General features: G+C 38.6%; 1 protein-coding gene across 1 annotated transcript; it reads right to left on the reverse strand.

The window, feature by feature from the left end:
* Window positions 1-1,670: 1,670 nt before the first annotated feature.
* acp2 (acid phosphatase 2, lysosomal) lies at window positions 1,671-13,454 on the reverse strand. The gene is made up of 13 exons (XM_085447432.1): window positions 13,290-13,454; window positions 11,358-11,453; window positions 10,943-11,029; window positions 10,624-10,684; window positions 10,441-10,532; window positions 10,254-10,352; window positions 8,724-8,813; window positions 8,026-8,109; window positions 7,885-7,933; window positions 4,005-4,093; window positions 3,723-3,829; window positions 3,430-3,605; window positions 1,671-3,318 (listed from the first exon to the last, which is right to left on the reverse strand). The coding sequence occupies exons 1-13, from the start codon at window positions 13,377-13,379 to the stop codon at window positions 3,173-3,175; spliced, it is 1,266 nt and encodes a 421-aa protein (XP_085303558.1). The 5' UTR covers window positions 13,380-13,454; the 3' UTR covers window positions 1,671-3,172.
* Window positions 13,455-18,380: the final 4,926 nt, after the last annotated feature.

Here is an 18,380-nt window from a genome sequence, read left to right on the forward strand (position 1 = left end):
TTTCTTTTTGGCCCAGCTGCAGTGGAGAATGCATGTTTCTGAAACGGTGCACAACAACTCAGTTTCCTATTTTCGTTTGAAGCTAGTAATACTTGTGTAAAAATGGTGTTTGCTCTTCCTGCTACAAAAAAGCAGTGATAACTGTTTCATGTTATGAATTGTTTCATCTGTGGCCATAATGAATGTAACCTACTGTGCAAGAGATCACTAATGATGTATGCAAGAAAAACACTACCATGTTTGAATAAAGGCCTACTGCACTGTTTTTAAGATGGAAATCGTTCATGTATAGAAGGTCCTCATTATGTTTGCTAACATGGATCTGACCAGTTCTGACTTCGCCTACGAGTACACACAGCAGAATTGACCAGCTAACAAGATTATGGAAATGATCCGAACTGAAGGTGAGATGTTAGCTATTCCTCAGAGAGCTGCAAGATGTAGCACCAGAAAACATAACAGCTTTGATTTCTGATTAGATTTAAGTCTCATTTTCCCTGGAATATGTAATTTCTTTTCATGTTGTGCACACAAAAAATAACAGCACATTTTGGCTCATTTAGCAAATGTCCATTCTTTTATTTATTTATTTTTAAACTGATTTGTGATAACTGCAAAATGCAAGTTCAAAGTACACATCCTCGTGGCTTAGACTTGAATTTGGTTCCTGAATTTACTTATGCAAAACAGACTGCAATATAACATGGACATAGCCAGTGTTACATCACCTATTGGTTACTGAAGTCTCGTTGTTTAACCCAGTGTATTTTCACTCAGCTTCCTTAACCTCCTAAGACCCGAACTCTTCCACGGTATGCATTTTTAATTTCTCTTTGATATTTGGGCATATTGGGGCCCAATGAATGTAAAAACAAAGAATTACCAGATTTTTTTTTTATTACCTTATTTTTGTTTTTAAGAAAAATAAGAGCCACACATGAGGATATTCGTTTAAAATTTTGATAGAACAGTAGCAGTATAATGTCCTCGTAAGTGGCTATCAGGCCCTTGTAGAGCAAAATTTAGTATTTTGGTCTAAATAACCCAAAATGTGATATCCACATATGTGGACGCCAGGTCCTAGGAGGTTAAAACTGTTTTTTTCAAATACTTTACTATGAATAACGTTTTTTAAATGAACTTAAACTTGTTTTTCAGTAGACTTTTATACCACTTGGTTTTCTACCTGAAAAAAACAATTTAACCTATTTTAGCCCATTTAACAGAAAAACATTTTTACTCATTGATTAGTGTGTAATTATGTCTCCCAACAAACTAACGCATTCTCATAAACTTAGGATTAATCAATTAAAAAGACACAGGAGTGAGCACAGATTTATCGAAGTTGCCATGCTGCCCCACCATCTGGAATAAAAAAAACCAACATGGACATCGCCGTTCCACCTGACTGCGTTTCAAGTATGTCACTGGAGAACAGCCATATATGTAGTGCACCTTGTAAGTTATTAATTTAAAGATCACAAATTGTAGGGTCTACCTTACAATATAAACCCCCACTCAGATTACACCTTTAACAAAAAAACAAAACAAAAAACCCCCCCAAAACCCTAATGATTCTTCTTGGTAATTCCAAGAATACTATTTTAGTTTCTTGCTGCAAAGAGATTAAACATTGGGCTTAAGCCAAGCTGCCAATGTGCTTGGCAGCATTCAGTGACAGACCTCCCTTTATTAAATCAAACACAGATGGAAGATTTGAAATTACAAACAGCATAAAAAAACACCATATTATTAAAAACATACAAGGCATCTTGATCATTAGGTGCTGGAGTCAAAACAGATCCAAAGCTGAAATGAATCAACCTTACCCCCAGTGTGCAAAAGCAACACATACACACACTGAGAGGCAGAATGAATGAAAGCACTGGCACAAACACACAGGTTTGCAGTTAGAAATATCCAGGAGAATGCAATGATATAATTACAAGAAGACATATGCTGGATTAAACCTCTTTAGTAAATTAATAGAACCAAAAGCTGCAGCTTTTACCCCATCCTGTGTTAACAGATCTGCAAAGCACCATGCAAATGCCAAAGCAAACAGATAAGTGCACCTCCACACCTCAACAGTCATCAAGTTGTCACGTTTAACACAGAAACAGGTTGTTAAGTAAGACTTGCACTAATATTGTGTAAGATTAATTACTTCCCATCAGGATATATTTTGGATTTATTCAGCGGCACATACTTGCATTACTGCTCAGATTCACACTTGTGAAGCATGATGCTGTGAATGGGTTGTATTGCTGCCACCTTTGAGAACTGTAATCATTATGCAGCATGTTGCTTGACTAAGTTTAACAAAGGCTAATAAACTCTTTGTGAACTGGCTGAAGGGCTAATGGAGACCAAATGTATGGCTACATGAAATGACTGTGTAAGGCATATATTTTCCCAGTGTGGCACTTGGTGAATCTGAACGTACTCTAAACAAGCAAGTGGGGTTATGTAACATGTGATGTGCTGGAGAGGAGCTGACAAGACATGGTTAGCTTACCTAGCAGTTAGTCATGATGCTACAGTGCATAAACTGCCCATTATGGTTGCTGTATTGGTAGCATTATGCGCAAACTGTGGCGCGACCACAGCCCTGTCACTGTGTATACTAGATGGGTGTGCACTGCTGTTTGTGAGGGCAACTATGGTAAGTGTGATGGGTCCTTACCATTAACCATGTAATGCCACGTCACCGCGGAGTTATTAAGTGCAGCATCTGTAAATGACTCATTTTGCAAATGCCCAGAATGAGGCCGCGCTCTGACTGACCTATTAAGGAAAAAAAAAATTTTCACAGCACAGCTGTTGTCTTTTTAACTGCTATTATAAAAATCTGGATTCTTAAAATGCAACACCCAACCCCATCCTCCACACGTTTCATTAAAATCTACTCATTTACGTTCAATTAAAAAAATCTATATTTTCAGTCTTTAGCAATAAAGATGCAAATTTAAAAAAAATTTTTTTCAAGGAATGTTAAAACCAAGGATGTTCTCCGCTTTCATCTCGGGATCTAAAGTCTTGCTGAGTTGTTCTCTGGGTTGAGTTTGAAATTTTCTGCGAGCGGGTGGGTTAGAGTTCAAAGTTCATCGTCATCGCTGGTCTCCCAAGATGCAAGATTTGGAGATCTCCGAGGAAGGAGTTTGTGCTTCTGTCAGGAATCCTCTCCGCCTTCCTGGTTGATCACATGCTGGTATCCCCGGCTGTTTATTGGATCCTTGTGCCGACAAAGAACGCCGAGGAGGATGACAATGAGGACGAGGAGCACACATCCGGTCACAGCCAGGCTGGTGATGACCACTGCAAATATGAAGAAGAATGCAAAAATGGTGCAAAACTGTTTTAGTCTATTTTTTTTTTTTAATGTTTACAGTCAAGTGTGTCATGTTTTATTATGTGTGAAGTGCTCACGTTTATCTGTGTGTTTTGAAGGGAGCTGACACTCTTTGTCTCTGTCGTCTGAGATGAAGACCTTTGTAATTGTTACAAACTCATCCAGGGGGCAGTCAAGGGAGCAGCCCGGTAACTGAAGCGGGTACGGGGGCTCCTTGGTGTTGTTCCGGTAAAACATGGACACTGAAGCAGAGCTGCGTGGACACGAGACAAAGACTTTTACAATTTTACAAGTCCCATCATCCCACTTAAATATACTGTTATCAACTCAATGGAGTCTGTTTTACTGTGATGCTTGCGTGTGTGTTTACCCGTTGTCTTCCCTGTAGAGCTCAATCATGAGACAGGAGGCATATGGCGGCTGTATTCCATTAAATACGCTCAAGCTGGCCAGCAGAGCGGCTACAGTGGTGTCATGCTGTGAGGCACACAGACACACACATATAAAGAATAGTATAGGACAGCTTAAGCTAGCTTACTTAGCTTAGCAAAAACCAGAAACAGGGAGACTGCTAACATGGCTCAGTCAAAAAACAAAACAATCTTTTACCAACAATTCAAAAAGTTACTAATAAGTCTTCAAACTAGCTCACCGCTGAGAGCATCATCATTTTCAGCTGCTGTTTTGGGTCTGGAACGGCCATCTTGGAAAGATTCTTCACGATTTCACCCAGCAGCATCCCTGAAAGACAGACAGTAGATACTATTATCCCTTTAATCCTGTAGCCATGAATGACAGCTCGAATCATTTTAATACTGTTAATAAATCTCCTGAAAAAACAAACAGCATTTGCAATTATTGCTCCTTCTAGTGAGTGCTGTGTGCATTTCTTCTTCAGTCACCTCTCTCACTCACTATGTGATAATAGACTCTCTGCATTGAATCATATCTTTTATTAATCTGTCTCTCTTCCACAGCATGTCTTTATCCTGTCTTCCTTCTCTCACCCCAACCGGTCGCAGCAGATGGCCCCGCCCCTCCCTGAGCCTGGTTCTGCCGGAGGTTTCTTCCTGTTAAAAGGGAGTTTTTCCTTCCCACTGTGGCCAAATCGCTTGCTCACAGGGGGTCATATGATTGTTGGGTTTTCTTTGTATGTATTATTGTAGGGTCTACCTTACAATATAAAGCGCCTTGAGGTGACTGTTATTTTGACTTGGTGCTGTATAAATAAATTGAACAGAAAAAAAGACTTTGTGTAACACAGATCCATTGTTATTCAAAAAATGATTAAAAAAGGACAACATGCGCCTTCAGACATGAACACACTGCAGATCATCATCAAGCCGTCACAAATACTCCCTTTAGTGTTGGATTTTTTCACCTACTCTTAACATATTTTTACATATATAAAAACCATGAGAAAATCAACAGCACCGCTGTTTTTAATTTATCGCATTCATGATGCTACTCCAACCTACTGCCAGATTAACCCCAGAACACCAACGTAGGGTGACTTATCCCACAAATTAAATTCTAAAAAACACAGAACTGGGCTGTAAACAACCACAGGCTGACTCTGTATGAAAGCAGAAATCTTCATTATATCTAATCTAAAAGTGTGCTCGACAGTCCTGTCTCTATAACTCAGTGCTACATGTTTGTTACCAGAGAGTAAGAGCAGATTACGTACTGTTTCTGTAGCATGCTCTTATCTTAATCACATTTCCGTTTTTGAATTTTACAGAAACTGCACGTTTCACATATGCAAAAGTAATACAGAAGACCCTTGCCAAGTCACGGTGCAGAGTTCACAGATTTCTCCTTAAAAATGAACTAATTACTGTTCTTAGAAACAGAATTCACAAATATACTCCAAAATTTGTTTAATGGCTTTCTTTGTGTCAATATATCATTTTTCATGTGTATTAATGCTAAATTATTAATACTATATTTATATTTTAGTACTGTAGAGCGAACACAAAGCAACTGTAATACCACTGTACTCAGAGGCGGGAGTTTTAAAAGTATCCAATCCAAGAGTGCTATTTATCTGTACTTACTAGAGATGGACCGATCCGATATTACGTATCGGTATCGGTCCGATACTGACCTAAATTACTGGATCGGATATCGGAGAAAAATAAAAAATGTAATCCGATCCATTAAATATCACGAAAGCACCTCACAAAACTTGCAACACGCCGTAACTCACCTCAGAACGTTAGCAGTCGGAGCAGTATGCATCACGTGATAGAGCGGCTGTGGCATGCGGGACCTGTCGGTGGTCTGGATAGCATGCAGAGCTTCGCTAGCAACCCGGCATTTCATCTCCGACAAAGTTATCCCCGAGAGAAGTAAAGCAAGTGTGTAAGTCCATCTCTGAATGTTTGTAAAGCATTCCCACGTTAAGCTTAACAAGTGACTGCCTCTCGCTCTCCGGCTGCTACTTCAATCGTGAAACTGCTTAAATGATCAGCTGATCGGCTTTTCTGTCGCGAGTCCGTCTCTCTTGTTTGTTTTTGGCCCACTTTGCACCAGAAAGAGGAAACCAGCGGCTGAACAACAGCAGAACGTTTAAGCTTGATAAGCTGTTGTTAGAATGTATTTAATATTACTTTCTACTTGAGGATCTTTTTCTACATAGCTGACGGCTGGTAACTGTGCAGGGGCGGATCTAGCAAAGTTTAGCCAGGGGGGCCGATAGGGCATGAACAGGGAAAAGGGGGCACAAAGACATACTTTTCTTTCTTATTCTCATTTAAAATGTCTAGCTTTTAATAAATAATTATCTGACACCCAAAGTTTTAATTTGATGTAAAATGAATAGAAGTCAATTACTGTATATAGTGACTATTAAGTCTAATATATACCCTAGTAAGCTATAGTACTTTTTACTTTGGGAAGGTACCATCTGTGCAGTCTGCAATTTTGTTGAAGAAAGATGTTGAATCTATTTAATATTTCTTGAAAAATAATTGATTTCTGTGCATTTTTTTTTCACACTGCATCAAATTAAGGTTGATTACGTCGATTAAGCATCATGAGGTGGAGCATGAGGGGTGGTTCCCTATTTTTTATTTATTTATTTTTGTTGTTGCTGGGAGTTGGAACCCTATTAGTTAGGTTGCTTAATATTTACGCTAAGTACTCTTTAAAATACCAGAATAGGGAGGATGGTGTAGGTCTAAGTTTATTAGATTGATCAGTATTGCTGAACTATGAAATATTTTTTTTGTATACAGGTATAACAGAATAGCTTTAGTGTAGTTGTTGTTTTAAACTTGAGTATGAACTTGCAGACTTGCAAAATGCAGCAAGATATTTAAAAAACAGTTTTGTTGATTAAAAAACACTATATCGGATTCATATCGGTATCGGCAGATATCCAAATTTATGATATCGGTATCGGTATCGGACATAAAAAAGTGGTATCGTGCCATCTCTAGTACTTACTGCAGATGGAGTCAAGTATTCCTGCATCATAACCAGTGTTGGGTGTAATGTGTTACTAAGTAACGCGTTACTGTAATTAAATTACTTTTCCACTGAAAAAGTAGAGTAACTAATTACTGTTCATTTTTAGGTATTTTAATTACAGTTACTGTCAATGTACTTGCGTTACATTGTAAAATAATTAAACTCGCTGAATATCATTGTTTAATTTCAATAATTTGTCTTCTAAACGTAGAAGTAAACTCTGCTGCTTTAACATCGTTGCAGTGCAGGTGCTCGTCATTTTGCGCCAGTTTGCTGCATAGTCGTATTCTAAAGCGGAAGATGTCGGACTTGGCTGAAGCGAGTGGCTGTTTTTTGAAATGGACATATTCCCGACTCTTCACTTTTCTGAAACAAGCAGACAAGAATATTAGAGTAATATGTAAGCTATGTCCTGGGGAGAAAAAACTATCGGCCGCTGTTAATAGCACGAGTAATCTATAGAAGCGCCTGACACGAGAGCATAGACGAACACTTCTGAGTGATCTTTGTTCATCATCCATGGATAACACCGCGGCAACTCCTGCTAAGCAGGCAAAGCCTGATTTTACTTCAGCAGCACAGAAAGCGTCTGAAGGTGAGCTTAAAACAATGATTGCAGGCTACATTGTGGAAGAGATGCTACTGCTGCGTACTGTAGAGTCTCCGTCTTTAAAAAAATGTATTTATTACTTAAAGAGTTTAATTTCTATTGTTTGCCCACTCAAGGTGTATAGGGATTTTAAGAAGTATTTAGTTAAATTACTAATTTAGTAATTAAGTCACTTTTCTGACACAGTAATTAGATAAGTATTTTAAATACAATATTGACTGAGTAATTAGTAATTAATTACTTTTTTAAAGTAACTTACCCAACACTGATCATAACAAGTGTTCTCATGTTTTTCATTTCGTTCTTCTAAAAACTCTAACAAGACACCCAAACACATACTTGGGTTATTGGGGTTTTGTTTTTTTTCAAACCACATCTTCTTGTCAGGCTGACGCTGAAACATAACAAATTTAGTTTTGGTAGCCACACACACACAGACACACACCTCCCTGCAGCCGACTCTTCTCCTGCTGTTCGTGCACCGCAAATATGACCTGCAAACATGTCACATTAGATAATATTAGTAAATATCAGTACTGAGATCAGAAACTTTAAATGAAAGCTGAGATGGAACCACAGCTTTTACCTGAAATCCAAAGTCTTTGAGCTTTTGGAGCTTCTTCATAACGTCAGGCGAGACCCAATCAGGAGCCGTCATGTTGTGCTGAGACTGGAGGGGGGGGGGGGGGGGGGCAACACAGACAGACATAAAGACGAGTTTTTTCATACTTTCCTACTTAGTTACTCAGCGGTTGCACTCTGTGTCCCAGCTGTACTCTGCTCAAATGAAAATTAACACCATTTGGTGTATAAATGGCACCTTTTACTTTACTTTATTCTCACTAAGAGTAAAAGTGTGAACAGTGTAACAGTGGCACGCCACTGCTCATGCGGTCCACCTAAAGTCAGGCTGAAATGCAGGAAGTGAGACAAGAAAAATGTGAAACTGCTGTGAGCAGCACTTTGCTGTTCCTCAAACATTGTGTTACCAAAACTGTTCATCGTTTCCTCAAAATGGTCAGTTGAGTTATCAGAATAAAACTCATGTGACATATGAGATTTGTCCTGACTAGCACGGTGCTGTTATTTTGAAACTAAAGCAACGTGACGGCCTCTTTTAGCTGCATATCTGACAGCAGTAGAAAACATTGGATCATTTAAAACTGGGCCTATTCTGCTCTGACATGTTGCTGCTGTAAATAAAAACTCAACAAACCGGCTGACAGAGAATTTGGCTTTCCCTTGGTGTTTTTAGTGTGTGTGTGTGTGTGTGTGTGTTCTTACCTCACAGAAGAGAGTGTCATACACACTCCAGACAGTTTCCACAGTGGTGTCCTTCAGCCCCGTTTTGTTCCTCACCAACTCTATGATATCCTGAAGAGAAGAACAAAGCAGACTTGTGAACAGTGTACCTCCAACTCTTACTCTTTATTCTCCAATGATAAAAAGTCATTTACAGTCATGTGAAAAAGAACATTTTCACAGGATTGTATGCATTCTTTGAAAAACCAAGTACACCCATGATTCAGTAGCTTTTAGACTGGAAGTAATCATTTTCTGTACGACTTTGTCTCTCTTTGGGTCGCTGTTCTTTACAACATTGCTTCAGTTCATTTTGTTTGTGGATATTTGTTTACGCAAAGCTCTCTTAAAGCCCTTTGAGGTCTTATTTCAGCCAGTTTGAGGTCTGGACTTTGACTACGACTGTATCAACGCATTGATTCTTTTGTTTGTCAGGATTGTTAGTGTGCCTGGGATAATTGTACTGTAACAAGACCTGTTTCAGCCAAGCTCTGGAGTACTTTGGTACACAAAGAAGTTCTTGGTCCCAGGTCCTCTGGCTGGAAAACAAGCCCAAATCATCACCCCTCCACCACCATGCTTAACAGTTGATATGAGGTATTTCTGCTGATATACTGCGTTTGGTTTTTGTCAAACATCTTCATTTAGTACTTTGGTCAAAGCTTTGTGATGTATTTAAACACAGTGTTGCAAACCTAAGTCATGCTGCCATGTCAGGAGGTTTTCTTCTAGCAACCTTTCAAAATAAGCCGTACTTGTTCAGTCATTTTTATGACCATTTTTCTACCCTCCTGAACTTTAACATTTAACATGCTAACTGAATTTGTTAGCGAATTTGCTGGGAAGATTCCAGCATTTTGTTAAAATAGCTAAAATGCTCCAGATCAGTCAACTGCCAAAACCTCTGCTTTTATAGGGGTGATCACACTTGATTAATTCATTAGCAGCACCGAGCTGCTGCTAATCCTCTCAATTTCGATGAAAGCCATAAGAATGCACTTGAGTTTTTCACAAGTCTGCTCTGTGAAAATTTTCTTTATACAACGTTTGGGACAATGGCACGATTTCCCCTTTTGTATCCCACCATAAAGGATTTGAATGAAAACAAAGCAATCACAGCATGACTGAAAAGCAGGCTTTCACTTTTTCTCTAACAAAACTAAAATATAAATCATTTAGGAAAACTACACTTAAAAAACAAAACAAAAAAAAACAAACATATACAGTCGATTTTTTATGCTTAAAGGTGATTGGCCAATGATCTGTTTTAAGGCCAGGTATGGCTCATTTTCACAGCATTCGATGAGAGAAAACGTCTAAAGTTAATTCCATTTGTTTAATTTCCTTATATTTATAATTAGCTATCATTATATAAGCATAAAAACATGAAACTGAGTGCATTTCTAAACAGTCAATACATTACTATTTATATTAAATCGCTTGAATTAAAGCTGAGTCTATACGTCTGACCCAACAGTAATGGATAGATATACTAAAGAAGAGAAGCGGTACCTGGTACGTTGCAGTAACGTTTAAAAATTCCTCCGTGTGTTCGGTTTCATTCATCAGCTGCTGGTAACGAGGACAGTCTTTCAAAGGAAATGAGAGAAGCTAAAAAACAAAAAAGACATATTTCAGACACCGACTAACTTTTCGCAAACATAAACAACTTCAAACAGCAGTGACTTCATACACTAACCCTCTCTTCACTTTGCGGCACAGTGTGGACAGGTATCGGCTGCCACTTCAGGTTAGGGTTGAAGACCTGCTGGCCGCTGGGAGGATAAAGACCTGGATGAGGGGGGAAAAAAAATATGGCACGCCAAATGAGAAGAGTACCAGAAACAGCAGTATGAATATTAGAAAGAAGAGGTCTTCGGACCTGCGAGGTTGGCCTCGGCACTCATAAGGGTGCGATCGTAGTCTGTACTGCGAACTAAGATCTGAAGACAAAAGGCATTAAGCAGGTTAAGATGTATTATAGTTGAAATTTAGGATATCAACAGTCAAAAGTTAAATATTAAGAAACAAACTGCACAAAAACAGAGGCACTCTTCCGTCATATTACAGGAATTTGTGCGCTGGTGCGAACTCTGAAGAGGCCTCTTCTGTCAAATATTAACAAGAGTCACAGTTTGACTATAAAAGCTTCATGACGACTTGTCATGTGGACTAAAAGTGAAAAGGAGGCTCCATCTCACCTCGTGCCGGTTGTAGGATGCATTGAGGAATTTTTCGTATCGAGTCCTCAGAAACTGGCCCAGCTCAAAGTGCTGCTGCATCCCTATCTACAACGACAAATATGAAATAAGTTACACTCTGGCTAAAGTAGCAGAACTGTAAAATCATGTAGTATGTTAAAAATCAGAGTAGTATGGGCCAGCTGGTTGGTGTTGCTCAGGAGCCTGGCTGCAACATTTTGCATGACCTGTATTTATCTCATTTATCTTTTATTTTTTGTACAAACTTGGAAAACAGTAATCTAGCTTGTACCCTGAACACATTTTTCTGTATCAGCTTTAGCTGTGTGACAGCTCTACTACACACAATACTGCCTGCTGTAGTAAATGTAGATTTAACAGTTTACATTAGAATAAAAAGCAGTCTTGGTTATACCTGTGACAGCTGACCAAAGCCCTGCGGCCAGTCGCTCTCTTGGTGGGGGTCGGTGGGATAGGCTTTGACTGGTGATCTGTCGCCATGCCGAAACAACTGGAAAGGACAGAAGTTAAAGAAAGAGTGTCATGAAAAACTGGCATTTAAAACAGTTTAATTTAATATTTTCAAATATTCAAAGCTGCACAAAGTGTGCTCTGTGTCTCATTTATACGCACACTGAAAGCCTGACAAATCATGAAATATTATTTTCCATCTTCATAAACATATTTTTAAAGTCTACCAAAGGTGCTTTGCATGAATTATAACGAAACAAGCTCTTACTCCTGGTGGTTCTGAAACTGTAAATCAGTAAACTAAAATATTTGCCCGACAGTGCACATCACTGTTTGCAACATCTGCAGCTTATCTTGCATATACTGACAACAAAACCTTTGTTCTACTTTTATCAGTATCACTGGTGGACATAATACCCAGTCAGCAGACACCTGAAACTGCTTAGCAAACACTATAATGTCAAACCATTAGGACAAATGGCTTTAACACCAGTCCCCTAAAAACAGCACGGATAACGACTAAATGCAGTTTGTGTCATATTTAACAATAAGAAGGCTACAGTGAAACCTGTATTTATGAAGCAGGTCTTTTATGAACCCTAACATTGGTATGAGGGTTGATTACGATCAGTTTCAAGTGAAGGAGATCCTATTACAAGCAGTTCCACCTAAACATCCTACAGTACACATCAAATGGTTTTAAATTTCAGCTTTCAAACCACTCTAGAGAAATGCTGCTTTCTAGTTTACACAAGTCTATTTGAAGAGTGGATTATCCCTTTCTAATCTTATCTGTTCTACAATACAGTCTTGGCTCTCCATGTAAGTTTCTAAGAATGAATCCAGGTATATCCTGATCTCCTATTTCACACTATGGCAACATTTTTGTTGCCAATGCCTGTTAAAACACATTGGGAACATGTGACCTGGAGCTCTCCCCAATACACAAAGTGTTAAAAAACAGGCAATTTTCCCTTTTCAGTTGGTAGTCTTAGACATGCAAAAAAAAGATCCTAATGTGCACCACCCATAGAGCAAGCAAAACACATATGGACTGGAAGACAACAGAAAACAGTACATCTTGCAGTGTATAGCTCATTGTTGCCTCTTGAAGACAATAACTTCCTTATCCTTAAACACTTTGTTTTTCTTTAATGAGGCATGCCGGTGTTCCCGATCATCTGTAAATACTGGCTCTTTTGTAGTTTGTGCATCTGTTCTTTGACTATTGGGCTCATTCTACACTATCATCACTGTGACCTACATTTACACATTTATTGTAGTGTTTGTGTGTATCGACAGAGCTCATTCCAACTTCATTAAGTTCGCTAAGTTGTCACGTCAGAAAGGTAAGGCCTGTCATGCAGCTCCTGGTGCCAGCGGTGACATTAACATTACAGCCCACAACACCTCAGGTTTCTTACTAAAGTAATGATAGACACTTGCTAACAGAGTTAGCATGTAGTGAGGATTCCTGTAGTGGTTTCGTCTGAAGTCAGTGCACACCGTGCCATTTGACAATTTCTAATACTTTGACGTTGACATATTCCTTCAGTGTGCAGTCTTAGAACGGGTTAGCATTGCAGCCTTCTAGTTCAATACGATACTAGCTACTGGTGAGAGGCAAAACACTCAACCTACCTACTAATTTCCTAATGATAATTATTCGTGAATGTATTATTTATATGCCGATGTTTCTAAAAGACTCCAAAGACTTCTGCCAGATGTCATTCCTAGACAGGAAACTATACATGTTGACAAGTAACCGATGGTTACAGAAAACCTCCTAAATTATAAATGTAGTTCCGCAACCGTCTACACACTGTGGAATTCCGCACAGCTTTCGCGGCGTTTCAACACCTTCAACGTTACTCACCACAGTCGTATACACTAGTTTTCTTTCTGCCGCGGCTCGTCCACACACACAGGTCAGTGTGAAAACAAAGAGCACTGCAGCTGGCACCATGTTTCTGTCTGTGTCAGCAGAGCGCTAACCTGTCTTGGCTTCAGCTGCTAACTGACTCGATTTCCTCTCTTGTGCGCGCTGGGTCAAGTCAGCAGCAGACTCGAATTACATCGGAAGTCGTAAAATAAACTGGCAATATTTTTAAAGGAAATTAAATTTAAAAAGAGGAACCATTGAGGTGGGCGTATTTCTGCTATTTTCATATGTATTCATAAAACCGACGATGATATTTTTCATCCACATTTGCTCCATAATTACTGGGTCAGATTTTATTTCGAAACGATAAACGGAAGTGACAGAGCAGCAATTTTAAATTGTTATTGATCCCTTTATCCCTAGTCTTAAAGTGTATATTTATTTTCTTGCTCTTCTTATAATTATTGTTTGTTTACTTGCACTGCTGTAACTGGAGCCTCGTCGTCTCGTCTGTCTATATACTGGACTGTATGTAGCGGAGATGACAATAAAGTTTACTTTGACTTCAGCAGCGAGGAAGCGCACCGAGGGCTCTCGCGCTCACTTTTCGCATACAGAATTTCGAAAAAACATGCAAATTATAAGTCTGTATCATAATGTCGGGTGTTTTCGTGTTTGTTGGTTTGTTTTTATTTTGTTTTATTTTGCGAGTTGGTTATTAGATGCTGCTCCAGCCAGCCAGAGAATCCCCCGCCACCCCGCCCTCTCCTCCCTGTGCCGCAAGCAGCAGGCACCTCGCCCTTACTCCCAGCAAATGGGCGATAGAAAACCGATCGGTGCCTATGCCATCCCCAGTATGCGCTGGCATGACGTCGGGGCAGCATGAGTACGAGCAATTTTTTTTTTTTTTTTTTTGCCGATGCCCGTGATGCCGCCCCCCACCACTATGCCGCCCCGGGCAACCGCCCGTGTCGCCCGTATCAAAAACCGCTACTGGATAAAGTACAGTATCACCGCAAATATGGTGACATTTCTTAGGTATATTTAGATTTAGTATACATAATGAGTTTCAGTGATATAAATAGATTATATAATTTTTATACAATTTATATATTAGATTATTTTACATTATACAGTTTGCTGTACGTTGTGTTTTTTGACAACAGAAAGGATTTTATAGCTTTACATAAATAGAACTGAGCGCAGGGATTTATATGAACTTGGAAATGCAACGTGGAAGCCAAATGCAGGAGTTACATTAATATTTGTTTGTTTGTTTATCTGTTCATTATTAGATTTTGTGTGTAACAGGAGTTTTTTGTCTTTTCCTAAGATTGTTATTCAATTGCGCCATTCTCATTTTCTTTGTTGGCAGCAAGAAGTGCAAAGCTCAAAGATGTTTACACCACAGCTACCGATCCTCAGGAGGGCTCAAAGAGCTGGAGGGCTTTCTTTATCTTTTGTCATCATACAATAGTAAAGTAAAATGAGGGCCTTAAAATTGTGCAAATTAACAGGTATTTATCTGTGGGTTTAGTTGTCTATAAAATACTTGTAGGAAGCTGTACCAGTACAAACATGACAGTACAACAGAAGAGTAGGACGAAACTCGTAACATAAACAACAATTATGCATTACACTTCATGTTCAAGATTGTTACAAATTGCTTCATGGATTTGCTTCTGAAGAACTCCTATGTTGGCACAGCAGTTGAGGAGGAGGGAAGGAGTCCATAGAGCACACGGTTGTAGTAAACCAGCTGATAAGAGAGACTCGGGGGAGCAGAGGGGATGTGTCAGTACTGTAGCTGGATCTTTCCAATGCCCATGGATTGATCCCATACAAATTAATGGAAAGATCCCTGTCCAGCTGTTATACTTTTAAGAAGGTCCAAAGTCTCATCCTTTACTATTACAACAATTTTTGTCTGAGGGCATCTTCAAGGACAGTAACATCATGGCACTGGTTGGAAAGGCATCATAACTGCCTGTAGTTCTCAATTCACCTGTTTGTGTGGGCCACAAACTTAATCGTCAAGTTGGCTGAGGTGCCGCCAAAAGGCCAGTGTCCAAGTAAGGGAGCCGCCAACCTCCAATTAGAGGATTAATTTATGACCTGATTGCCACAATGAAGAAGATAACAGATAACAGAGAAAAACTTCCTTAAACATCAGCGCTTTCAGAAATACATCTACTGTAATGAAATTTGTTGGCTACTGTTGTGTAGTCTGTTATTGTAAATTTAAATGTTTAATAAATTTGGAAATTAACTTCTACAAATCAGAGCTGCACCTTCTAATGTGGGATGGATGCAAAGTCTTCTAACAAAACCAGGTTTTCCCCCAAAAGTCTTCCGATTATTTAAGTCTTATTTTGAAAATTTCTAAGCTTCTTTTGTAAATAACTAATGGAACAAGTCATACAGCTACAAGAGAAATATTTGCATCTTTTTTTTAGCCCTGCTAGCTGCATGTCTTCATGATTAAAAAGCTCCTCTGATAACCCAGGCCTTTTCCTTTTCACAGGGAGTTCTTTCTTCCCACTGTCACCAAGTGCTTGTTCATAAGCAATCACCAGATTGTTTGGGTTCCCTCTCTAATATTTCAAGGTCTATACCTAACAATATAAAGCACCATTAGGTTGCTGTTATTGTGATGGTGCTATATAACTAAAATTTATTTGAACTGCACTGTGTCAAAATGGAGCAACCATTAGCAAACAGACGAGCGTCTGGGGTTTAGCATCATAATAGATGGCTTTTCTTTTAAAGACCACCTTTGCCAATATGCGTGACGTATTGAAGACGAGGTGCAGTGTGAAAAACTTCTTATCACTCCTTTAGTACATTAGCAAAGAAAGCCTCCTAATGACGAAGAGAAGATGTCAAATCCAGTTTAATAAAACAGGCAAACTAAACAGGTTCAGGATAACAGCTATGAGAAATCACTCTGTTGAATGAATGTTGGAAGTTTAACCTTTCTGCTGCATGCTACATTCATTTTTCAGTCCATTTTAATCACGCTGCAGAAATTGACAGTTAACCATCACACGCAGATATTTTATTTTTTATTTTTCGTTATTAATAAATATTTAATGCATTTCTATTTAAATCAAGGTGTAGGGGTATTTTCCCAAGAGCATTAAAAGGTGTTTTTTAGCCAATACAAACATAAGACTTTATAGAATATGATGCATCACTGTAGATTAAACAGTATGAAAGTATGAAATGTTTGACATCAGTTTTAACACCTTCAGCAGTCATTTCAATCCCTGTCACACTGATATAAGACATTTATTCTACTGAAGAGTTATTTGAAGTTTTGATCATTTACGTACAACTTGCCAGTAATGCAGTTTTACATGTTGCTTCTTTTGCTTTAAAAATGGTTTTTAAGAAATTCCTCCACCAGTCTCCACTGCGAGCTAATGATAAATATTTTGGGTGAATATATTTGATATTTATGTAACTACACAAGTCTTTGCAATTCTTCAGCCAGAAAGGTGAAAATGTCCATTCATACAGGCAAGCTGGCGAGATGATAAAAGAAAGGCAGCACATTATGTTTGAGGTCTGATTTGTCCTGTTTAACAGTGGAAAAAGATGTTTTTGTATGTTTGTGTCAGTGTGGCGGTGGTGGGGGCACAGTCTCTGCTTGCCTTTCAGTAAAGTCACCACATGGTACTGATTAAAAGAGCTAAATATAAAGCTTTGTACTGATCTGGTATCACACTCCCTTCAGTCTTCCATTTGCCACCGTTTTACTTTACTAGTGCAACTATGACTATTAACACTGGATTTTACTGGTTTAAAAAAATGTAAAAATAAACACATTTATTTTAAGAAACTTTATTTTGATCTACTGTAAAAAAAAAAAAATCATAATTTCACCCAAAGAATTCAGAATAATTAATATTATCACAATAGCTAGAAAACATGAGGAACAATAACTTTAGTATCAATTAAACTTTGTTTCTGATGTGTTTGGCAAATGAATTACAATCAGAATTTGAGTATAGGGATGTGTAGGCTGTGGATGTTTACTAAAAGAGACACTCTGTTTTATCCCTAATGTTGTCAATACTGGCAGTTGAAAACCCTATAATTACTAAGTAAGGGGTCTTTCAGTTGTATCGGGACCATTTAAAGTCTTTTTTGGTCTAGAATAAAGAATCCTCAAACATCCTACGTTAATGACATTATTACTTTATTGTTATCATACTCTGCTTTCATGACAAAACAGGCAGCTTGTTTTTAACATGAAGTGAAAGTTACTGAGCTAAGACATAAACTGAAAGCGAAATAGGAGCAAGCGAGTTAAAACTGTAAACCACACCTTTGGCACGTTGTTTACATGTATAGTATTCACTCAGTCAGTATTATTAAGGTTTTTATTCCTCATTAGAACATTATTTTGAAACACAACTAATGATGGGCTGTAAAATCATTTAGATAAAAGTGAAACCTCTCAAATATTTACCCAGAGCACGCTTTCCGAAGTTGTCTACGGTGAGTTATGAGAAAACGTAAATTAGGGGCATAAATCATTCTTCATGTTTCTTTATGTCATAATCGCATTACACTGAATATAGTTTTGCTATTCAAACTATGATATATCCATTAGTACTGAGGTCTAAAAGGTGCATCAGACAAAATTAACAAAATCAAAATTTAGGCTTTGGATTATGATACTTGGAGAAGGTGTAAAATTGGTGTTATTGCATTTTTAACTGAGCTTACACTAAAGATGGAAGAGCCCACGAAAAAGGCATCCAAATGAGTGCTTAAATAAACCCTGTACGTGTCGTTCCCATCAACAGCAAAACAACCGTATTCGGCACCCTTCCCTTCATGTTGTCGCCAAGGCTGCCAGTCAAATGTCAACAACAGTCCCATTTGTTGCTGCCTGCAGCTGTTTCTAATGCCGAATGTTGTGTGCAGGTTTGCTCCTGTTCGTACACTTTATAAATATGATCCAGGGAAAGTTTTGCTTTGTTTTCCCCGAATCACACGCTGTGCAGTGAGCCCAAGAAAACAGATGATGGCAGCATTTCCGCAGAATTTGCTCGTACATAAGCCTCTGAGGTG

The sequence above is a fragment of the Copadichromis virginalis genome, linkage group LG23 (genome assembly GCF_057382275.1).
Source record: "Copadichromis virginalis isolate Kocher_CV1m ecotype Utaka linkage group LG23, C_Virginalis_male_GT1.1, whole genome shotgun sequence".
NCBI classification, from domain to species: domain Eukaryota; kingdom Metazoa; phylum Chordata; class Actinopteri; order Cichliformes; family Cichlidae; genus Copadichromis; species Copadichromis virginalis.

Coding starts and splice junctions, on each gene's coding strand:
- acp2 (XM_085447432.1), bottom strand. CDS start 13,379: ATGGTGCCAGCTGCAGTGCTCTTTGTTTTCACACTGACCTGTGTGTGT. Junction 8,110..8,723: donor ATGACACTCTCTTCTGTGAG/GTAAGAACACAC, acceptor CCCCCCCTCCAG/TCTCAGCACAACATGACGGC. Junction 3,606..3,722: donor CTCTACAGGGAAGACAACGG/GTAAACACACAC, acceptor GTGTCCACGCAG/CTCTGCTTCAGTGTCCATGT.